Source organism: Arachis duranensis, chromosome 10 (assembly GCF_000817695.3).
Source record: "Arachis duranensis cultivar V14167 chromosome 10, aradu.V14167.gnm2.J7QH, whole genome shotgun sequence".
NCBI classification, from domain to species: Eukaryota; Viridiplantae; Streptophyta; class Magnoliopsida; order Fabales; family Fabaceae; genus Arachis; species Arachis duranensis.
The window spans coordinates 97,299,248-97,309,933 of record NC_029781.3 but is presented as its reverse complement, the minus strand read 5'-3'; the positions used below and the strand labels follow the sequence as shown (position 1 = coordinate 97,309,933).

The 10,686-nt window shown below is 36.1% G+C and overlaps 1 protein-coding gene across 1 annotated transcript; it reads left to right on the top strand.

Annotated features, from left to right (window-relative positions):
* Nucleotides 1-1,789: 1,789 nt before the first annotated feature.
* Nucleotides 1,790-2,329, top strand: LOC107471148 (uncharacterized). The gene has a single exon (XM_016090588.1). The coding sequence runs from the start codon at nucleotides 1,790-1,792 to the stop codon at nucleotides 2,327-2,329; it is 540 nt and encodes a 179-aa protein (XP_015946074.1).
* The last annotated feature ends 8,357 nt before the right edge of the window (nucleotides 2,330-10,686 follow it).

The following is a 10,686-nucleotide window of genomic DNA, read 5'->3' as shown; positions in this document are numbered from 1 at the left end:
AAGGATAAAGTCAATGGAAAATGTTTTGTCCCTTTCAGACTTTATCATCGGCCGTAATAGGCTGCCGATTTGATGTAGTATTAACTATTAAGAGAATTATTAAATTTTATTGAAAATATAAATAATTAAAGGAGAGTTTAATTTTAAAGCATTGACAATGTAAAATATTTTATACAATCGTATAATCACAACTGTTCTTTTGGATAACTATTTAAAAGGTAATTATTTCTGTTAATATGATGTTATATAATTAAATGCAAGTGTAAAACAATTTTACAATGATATTACATTAAAATTAAATTCCTAATAGATAACTAATTGTATATTATTGTTTATTACATAAACAAAATTAAATAATTTTAAAATTTACAACTTAAAAAAAATTTAACTACCTTAATTTGATTAGATAATTGTGTAAAATTTTATAACTTTTTAAGTAGTAAGAATGGTAAAACTCATTTGCTTTAAGAATGTTCGCAGTACAGTTTTGATCGATTTTAAAAGAAAAATCAATTCGATTCAAAGTATATAATTTGTTGCAATTCAGGTTGAATTGATTTGATTTTGTGTTTAAATTATCCAAAGTGTTTCGATTTGGACTGGTTCAATTTAAAAAAAAACAAAATTTTAGGATATATAAGAATATATGTCAAATTATGTATATTATATATAAACTTTAAATTTAATAATAAAATAACAATATCATATCACATTTTACAATTTGGATTAGATCGGTTTAATTTTAAGAAGTGGATTCGAAATCTGATTGAATCCGATCCATGTGGTTTTGTTGCAAATAGAATCCGATCTAATATAAATTAACGTGGGTTTGATTGATTTTCGGTTTAGATTAGATTGTATGAACAATTTTATTTGGATTGTTTTAAATTTAAACACTCCTAATTTACAGCAAACAATAAAATTTCATCTGTTTGTTTGGAGTTAATTCACGTAGACATATGGGGTCCTATCTCCGTTTTATCCCCTGAAGGTTATAGATATTTTTTAACATTTGTAGATAATAAATCAAAGTACACTTAGGTTCACTTCAAGAAGGCTAAATCAAAAGCATCAAACCTGACCGTTTCATACAATTCGACCGAAACACTCCCTATAAATCGGCACACAAAGCACGTGCACATTTTAGTTATAGAAAGATACCACGTTTTCGGTAAAACCTTACGAGAATCACCTAAAAAATAGGCCAGTAACATAACGGCATTATAGCACATTCAAATTAAAAATCTATAAAGGAAGAAACCCAAGGATATCCAGGTACGCTATTCACTCTGAATTGCAATATACTTATCTCATTCTCTTTTTAACTTGAGCATTTTAGTGCCTTTGTAGGTGCCCACTGCCGTCGTTCTTAAGAAGCCGACGTATACCTCATTCTGTCCAAGGAAAAGCGAGTTTAAGTACTAAGCAGGATGAGCTTTACCTTGAAGCCGGCTATCTATGTAGGAATATTTGGCAACCACCGTGAGGCCGAAGTTTTAAACTAACCCCACCATCATCTCTTCTATCCTACTCTCACCTCTTTTTTACAGGTTACAACTTATGGAAGAAGAGCGGAGCAACCCTCCTCCTCCCCTAATTCAAGCCAAGCTAATGGCCATCAACGAATCTCTACGAGTAAAGAACAAGCAGATGGCCGACTTATTAAATCAGCGACAAAATAGCCGAGGCAAGGCGGAAGAGCAAAAAAATCCTGAAAACAAAGATGACGAGGATGAGCACCCGTTGGAGGCTAAACCCGTGGTGACAACCACCCCGAAGCCTAGTGAAAATGACTAATCCATTTTCAAAAGACATTATGAACTTTCAAATGCCAAAAGATGTTATCCTGCCAACAACGCTGAAATCTTATGACAGAATCGGCGACCCTAATATACATGTCACCAAGTTTCATACAATGATGTTCATGAATGGTGCATCCGATCCAATATTTTGTCGTACATTTCCTACCTTTTTAGATGGTGCTGTCTTGATCTGGTTTTCTAACTTGCCTGCAGGATCTATATCAAGTTTTGATAAGCTGGCCGACCTATTTGTCAACAACTTTGTCGCATTAAAAATCTATGTGCATGACTCAAACTACCTCAGCACCATAAAGCAAAGACAACATGAAAGCCTTAAAGACCACATGACAAGATTCGCAAAGGCAACCATGGAGATACCTAACCTCAAACCAGAAGTCCACCTACATGCACTAAAAAGTGGGCTCCACCTTGGGAAGTTCCAGAAAACTATCATTGCTACAAAATCGAAGACATTGGCTAAGTTCCGAGAAAAGTCAATGAGCCAAATCGAAATAGAAGAACTCTGATGAATTTGAAAAGCAAAAGACCTAACCCTAGCAGAGAGGAAGACAAAAGAAACAAATACCCTAACAATAAAACAGACCAAAAATCCTTCAAACTCACACCAAAATTTTACACATATACCCCTTTTAATACCAAATAGGAGGACATCATCAAAGACACCCTACACTCCAAATTGATCGAACCACCAAACAAAGCTGGGACCTATCAAGACCAACGATATGTAGACAAATCCAAATATTGCGCTTTTCATCAAAAATATGGGCACAATACAGATGACTGCTTTATAGCAAAGGACCTTCTTGAAAAACTAGCTCGCCAAGGTCTGCTAGACAAGTACATCGACAATCAAGGACAAAGACGAAACACGAAAGACCTCGGCCAACACTCTAAATCAAATAACAATCATAGAGACAAAGAAAAAAAGGTAAACAAAAATCCTAACCATCCCCACAGTGTTATTAATTGTATTTCTGGTGGCTTCACAGGTGGAGGGTGTAGCAACTCGGCCAAAAAGAGGTCCTATAGGATCATGTCAGTGACTAGTTCCGAGCCGACCTCAACCACCAATATAAACGTCCTAGACATCACATTCAATCCTTCAGATTGCAAAGCAATGAACAAAATCCTAGACGACCCTGTGGTTATATCACTTCAAGTCAGCAAGCCATTGGTAAAAAAAAGTCCTTATGGACCCAGGCAGCAGCGCAGATATACTGTTTTATTCCACATACCAAATAATGAAGTTAAGTGACAAAGCCCTACAACCATCTACCGGAGAATTGGTAAGTTTCGCAGGTGAGTGCGTTCCAATCCGATATTATATATGGTTACAAATGATACTAGGCAATTACCCTAATTATAAAACTCTAGATATTCAATATTTAGTTGTAAACTGCAAAAGCCCGTACAATATCATTTTAGGCAGACCCTCTCTAGATGATTTTGGTGCTATTGTCTCCATTATACATTTGTGTGGTAAGCTTTCTTCACAGGATAATAGAATTGTCACCATTCGCATTGACCAGAAAGAGGCTAAACAATGCTATAACGCGAGCCTTAAGGCAAATCCTCCAAAACAAGCTAACCAGTAATACACACAAGCAGTCTATAACTCGGAAAGTCTACCTGTTCTAGCAGACTTGGATCCTCAGACAAACCTACAAGACCCACCTATGTCTACAGACACCTTAACCAAAACAAAACTAGCAGACAATGAAGACAAGCATACCTACATTGGAAATGCATTGCAATGACAAAAAAAAGAACAACTTATCATATTACTACAACAAAATATTGATCTATTCACCTGGACCCAGTAGACATGCGAAGAATTGATTCGAACATCATCTGTCACAGGCTTGCAATCAATCTGGCAATCCGACCTATAGCCTAAAAGAAGCGACACATCGGCATAGACAAAAGGAAAGCATCCTTAGAAGAAACCCAAAAACTATTAAATGCTGGATTTATAAAGGAAATCAGATTCACAAGCTAGTTAGCAAACGTGGTTATGGTTAGAAAACACAACAGTAAGTGAAGGATGTGCGTGGACTATACCAACCTCAACAAGACATGTCCAAAGGACGTATATCCTCTACCTTGTATTGACAAATTACTTGATATCTCATCTGGTTTTCAATATTTAAGTTTTATGGATGCTTATTCCGCCTATAACCAAATACTTATGTATTCGGCTGACTAGGATAAGACTGCCTTTATTACTAACCATGGTAACTTTTGTTATAAGGTTATGCCATTTGGACTCAAAAGCGCAGGTGTCACCTACCAAAGGCTAATGGATAAAATTTTTGCTAACCAAATCGTACGAAATATAGAGGTATATGTCGACAATATGGTAGCAAAAATCACGTCTGGAAGCAATCATACAAACAACCTACAAGAAATATTTCAACAACTGAAACTATACAACATGAAGATGAACCTAGACAAATGTGCTTTCGGAGTACATGGTGAAAAAATGTTAGGTTTTATGTTAACATGCCAAGGTATAGAAGTCAATCCAGAGAAATGTCAAGCCATAATAGAAATAAGGATCCCTAAATCAATCAAAGAAATCCAACAACTCACTGGCCGTTTAGCAGTGTTGTCACAGTTACTGATCACACCATTTTTTCAAAACACTAAGAAAGCAAAAAGAATTCATATGGTCAGAAGCATGCAAACAAGCCTTCATTGAGCTTAAAGCCATACTATCATCACGACAAATACTTTAGAAACCAGAGCATGGTAAACCTCTGTATTTATATTTATCTGTTACTAATCATGCTATTAGTTCTATTTTAGTGACAGAAACAGGTAAGCAGCAACAACCAGTATATTTTGTCAGCAAATCTCTTCAGAATGCTGAATTAAGACACTCAAAGTTAGGAAAACTAGCTCTAGCTCTTATAACAACAGCAAGGCATTTGAGACACTACTTCCAAAGCCACACTATCATAGTACAAACAGAGCACCCTCTAAAAAAAATCCTGACACGATCCAAACTAGTTGGAAGATTAATCAAATGGTTTATAGAGCTCTCAGAATACGGCATCCAATACCAAGCACGAGGGGCCATCAAGTCTTAAATCCTGGCCGACTTCGTAGCAGAACCTATACTCGATGACTCCACCTCAAGTAATTAATGAGATATAGACATTATATGTTGATGGAGCTCCAAACATGCAAGACTCTGGAGCTGGCATATTGCTCAAAAATAGCAAAGGAACAACTACAGAATAATTTTTACAATCCACTTTTCATGTCAGCAATAACCAAGCAGAATACGAACCACTTATAGCCGGGCTAAGATTAGCTCACACCCTCGGAATGACACATATCAATGTCAAATGTGTCTCTCTACTGGTAGTACAATAAGTAACAGGTAATTTTCAGGTAAGAGATACACTATTAGAAAAATACAATTCCATTGTCAACAATCTCATCTCTTTCTTTTTGAAATTTGAAATATCCCATATACCTTGGGAACAAAACCGTCGAGCTGATATTCTATCAAAACTTGCCACTACTAGAAATCCAACCCATCAGCTGAGTTTATCACAACTAACACTGGACGAGCCCCGTGTCACACTAACGGCTGTTTTGAGTATTTCACAAGAAGAAGATTGGCAAGACCCATTCATCCAATACCTACAAACAGGAACAATACCTGAAAATATCCAGGGCAAAAGAAAATTCAAAAGGCAATCAAACTTCTTCACGATGATCGAAGCCGAGCTATATAATTGGGGGTTTACAAGACCTTTGTTAAAATTCTTAAACAACATAGACGCTAAGCTCGCCATAGATGAAGTCCATGAAGGAGTATGTGACACACACATAGGAGGCAGGAGCTTAGCATCCAAAATACTTAGAGCAGGATACTATTGGCATACAGTACAAAGAGATTGCATGAACAAGATCAAATTGCAACCAGTGCCAACGTCATGCCCCAACTATTCACAACCCATCCGAGCAATTACATATATTAGAAGTAAGCTGACCCTTTAGTAAGTATGGGGTAGATATCCTCGGACCTTTCTCACAAGCACCAGGTTAGGTTAAATTTTTAATCACTGCTATAGATTATTTCACAAAATGGATAGAGACAATACCTTTAGCAAAAATTAATTCTGAAAAAATGATATCTTTTCTTTGGAAAAACATAATATGTAGATTCGGTATATCTCATTCCATTATTACTAATAACAGAAGACAATTCATTGATAAGAATTTCACAAACTCTTTAAAAAAAATTAAAATCACACATCAATTTTCATCTGTAGAACACCTTCAAACTAACGGGCTAGCTAAGGCAGCCAATAAGGTCATAATGTAGGCACTCCAAAAAAGTTTAGAATTCCAAGGGCCAATGGACCGAGCTTATTCTAGAAATTTTGTGGAGCTATAACACAACAAAATATTCATCAAGAAAAGAGTTTAAACTAGTATATGGTTCCAATGTCATGATACCAGTTGAAAAAAGGCAAACGATGAACAGCAACATTCAATGAAGAGGCAAATGCTGAACTCAGTACCACCGAGCTGGACTTAATCGAAGAAATCAGAGAACAAGCACTAACCCAACAACGCGCAACACAACTTGCTATAGCCTGAAAATACAACAAAAGATCAAGCCAAGGTCTTGTCATGAAGGAGACCTCGTCCTCCAAAAAATAGAAGAAGCACGGAAACCGCAAGGCCATGGCAAACTTGCTACAAATTAGGAAAGACCATTCTGAATATCCAAAGTTATCAGACAAGGAACATACAAATTACAAACTGAAGGTTGTAGTAGACTTAGAGAAGGGTGGGTTGAATGTATGCCTTTCTTTAAGTTACTGTAATAACCCTTTAAAGCAAACTTTCAATTCTGATTCTATTTGAACTTAGCAGCGAAAAGTTTATGAGACAATTTATTTTTGTCTCATGAATATCAGAAAACAGAACAGAGCAGAGAAGAGAGAAGCTGACACCATCATGTATCCTGGTTCAGTTGGCTGGTTCAGTTGCCTTGTGCAATGCAACCTACATCCAGTCTCCACCACAACAGTGGTGGAATTTCCACTATAGTTAAAGTATTACATACACCAATTTCACAGGATTGACACAATCCTTTCACTCTCAAGTTCTAACCTAACTTGACTTGGTTATGGTAATACCTAACTATTCACTCTTAGTGCTCACCCAACTAAGAAAGGGGTACCTCACAGGTACAAGATACAAGACTCAGATTCACCTAAAAAAATCTGAAATAACTCTAGGCTTTTCTCTCAAGTGTATCACTCAGCCTCTTTCCACTCATTTGGCTTTTACTTGAGCTCTCTCATTATGCCTTTTCACTTAAGAAATTACAGAAAGATAAGTATTAAAAGAAAGTTACAATCTGTAAAACATGAAGGAGATTGACTCTTTAACAGCCTTTTTGCTATGTGATAAAACCAGATTTGCTAGCCTATGATTCAGTTTTTTATTCTGACGGAATGCTCCTTTGACTAGGAATCGTTGTCCAGTTAGATGAACTTCTTCAAAGAGCTCTTCTCAGAACATACACCTCAAGAACATTGGTTTTCTCTCCTTGCTTCTGAATGATAAAAAATCTTCTTTTATCTCCTTGCATGTTACTGGGTTGCTCTCCCTAGGTCAACTTCTTGAGTTTTGTGCTTCACCAACCTACTATCTCACATTTTCTCATTAATCCTCAGAATAGAAACTTTGGTTCTGACCTTCTCTTGTTAACCGAAAGCCATAGGAAAGCAGAAATATATATCTTCAATAGTAAACCCAGATTTTGGCTATTGAGTGGCTACTTGGTCCCCAAGATACACTTGTGACCGTAGATGCACATCAGTGGAAGCAGAGATCATCTTTCCCATGTATCTCAGAATGGATAGGCAGAATGTTGAAGATGAAGAGAAGAAGATATGATGCATGTATAAGGAAATGGATTACCTTTTAGCTCTGCCTTAGCTTGATGTGGTTTGAAATGGTTTATTAGACTTATGCCTTTCAAGTTTAATCTTTTTCTTTCTTTTTTCTTTGGTGAACAGCTTAGGAGCTAAGCTTTCTCTTTCTTTCTTTGAGTTCTGACCAAAGCAGGAAGAAGTGTACATTGCTTTGGAAGCAACGATGGAGGGATTAGCTTGCTGAAATCAAGTCAGGCTTGGGTGGTTCTACTCAAGTTCAGCCCGTTTGTATTCTTTTTCTTATCTTCAGGCTTCTATTGATTTGTGGCCCACTAAGATAGAATGGCTTGCTTTGTATTGGGCTGCTGCAATGTATATCAATTTTGGCCTGCATTACTAAACCAAAATAATCAAAACTAATTAGTTAATTTGCCCAATAATCTAACTTTTGTCATAATCAATTATATTAGTTAATTTCTTAACTCAACACAAACATCACAAGGCAATGATGTACCAAGCACATGGAACATCTCTTCACTAAAAATACACTATACTTAAGTGTATAAGTCAAGACAAGGTGATGTATTTTTTTTCCTACTATTTGGATTTTATCCCTAAGTTGGATTTTGCCAAGAGAGGTTTTAACGAGGCACATCCCCTGTCCTTCAGACATGAAGGATGCAATTCAATAAAATACTATTTTTTGGTACTATATCTTATTCAATAAATTCAAACTGATCTATATGACATTCTTGCATACTAAAAATTAACATATCAATATGATACAAATCATGTAATTCAAAAGCCAAAATGTACTTCAATATAAAATGCACATTTTAAAAAAACCCTCTGCAACAATCTCACCGAGCTATAACTCGAAATCTATAAAGACGAGGGACAACAACAAACTCAACTCGACCATTATATCTTCAAACCATTCGCAAATATATTTCTAAATTAACATCTACATGCTAATTTATCTTATCTACAACCAAACATCAAAAGGCAAATTATATTAACATAACACGTTTTTCAAGTTCATCCAAACCGCACTTACAAAATGGAGTTCATCATCAGTTTCCACAAAATAAACATTGATAAATAAAAAAAATACAAAAGACAATCCCAACGGCTTAAACTAACAAACACAATCATGGCACACCTACATTCTCATCCTCACCCTCCTAATCGTCATTAGCAAGCTCCCCGTTAATAATCACTTTGTAGGGATCCATAGCAGAAAATCACTTCTGATGCAATAAATTTGATCTTCTCCATTGCCTTGTCAAAACCAACCTAAAGCATTTCTAAACCATGATTGCCTTTACTTTCTTCAGCATTTTTCTTTTTAATGCTAAGCCTTACAATCCTGGTTCCCAAGTCAAATTAGCTTCAAGCTTCTTCTCTTTCTCCTCCAGCAGCCCAACCTTTTCCTTACTTCTCTCCAACTCTTTTCCTACTATAGCAAGCCATTTCAAGAGCCTTTTTCAACTCTTTCTCCATCACAACTTTCTCTTCAACAATCTTGTTCAACTTATCCTCATCCACTGTAATACTTTTATGTCTCAATTCTCAACTCCGCCTTATACACATTAGCCGAGCACCTATAACCTGCATAATGAAAGCATAGAGTTTAATCAATAGATCCATATACACCATTTTACAAATTCTTTATATACACACTTTACCTACAAATACTGATCTAAAACAACATCACTAGCATCATTCACAAGGTTAACGTCAGGGGGATGTTAGGCACATTCTTTAGAAAGCAACGTAAAGTGACATTGCTCATTCCACAATGACATTGTGTCACCCCTCCATGGAAACCATGCAACTCTCTCTTATTCATGGTAAAGGCCTCTACTTCATCCAACTCCATTTCTTTCACATCATCTTTCCTTTGCATAGTTAAGTTTATTACCTTATCCTTCAAGCATCAACCTTAAGCCTTCTCTTCTTCACGCTGACCTTTTTTCTCTGTGCTGATCAACCTCAGCCCCACTCTCAACTTTAATAACTGTTGTAGATCCTTCCTTCTCCACGTTCTTCGCCCTAAAAAATGCCTGTAAACTAGCTGTCGACACCTTAGGTGCTTTTTTTTTCTGTACAAATAGCAAGACAACTATTTTAATAATATATCATAATATGCTATACTCTACTACATATTCATTATTGTATTACCGCCTCCATATCTGTCTCACACGAAATCAACCTAGAAACAGCAAGTAATCTTGCAGAAAAAATATTATTAACCAAAAATTCAACTATCATCTCATTCCTATACACCATCCTATCCATGCCCAGAATGTGCTTCGGCTGAGGGTTCCAGTATAGAGAAAACCTCTCCATCTAAAACTCATCAAGATAAAATAGATACTAATCTTCAACCGACCTTACCTTCACATACATCTCTTTAAACCCTATAAAGGACAATTTATACAAGCTAAAAATAGCCCGATTTGGAATATTACTAAGATGAATCCAAATGCCTTTTCAGACACCTTTGGCTTGAAACAGTACAAGAAATACTTCTAGAGAAGGTTCTAATCAAGATATTTCATCAAAATTTCAAATCCTCTAACAAATGTCCAAGCATTAGGATAAAGTTGCGTTGGAGCACACCTCAACTAAGTCAGCACACCACATTGAAAAGAGGTAAATGGAAACTTTACATTTAGTTCAACCAACAAACATGTATACATATAAAAAAATTCGAAACCCTCTCCCCTTTGACATACACGATCAAAGACAAAAAACTCCATCTTTACACCTTCACCCTCTCTAACCCATTCTCGAGAAACTAGCTGCGCAATACTATTCTCACCATTAAACAAAGACACCCGTTCTCCCTATGCTTTTCCTTTTCTCATCATTTTTTCCTTTATTGTCCCTTTCCCTTTCACATCCTTCTTCACCATACTCTTTTCACCAAATCACCAAACTTGTTTCTA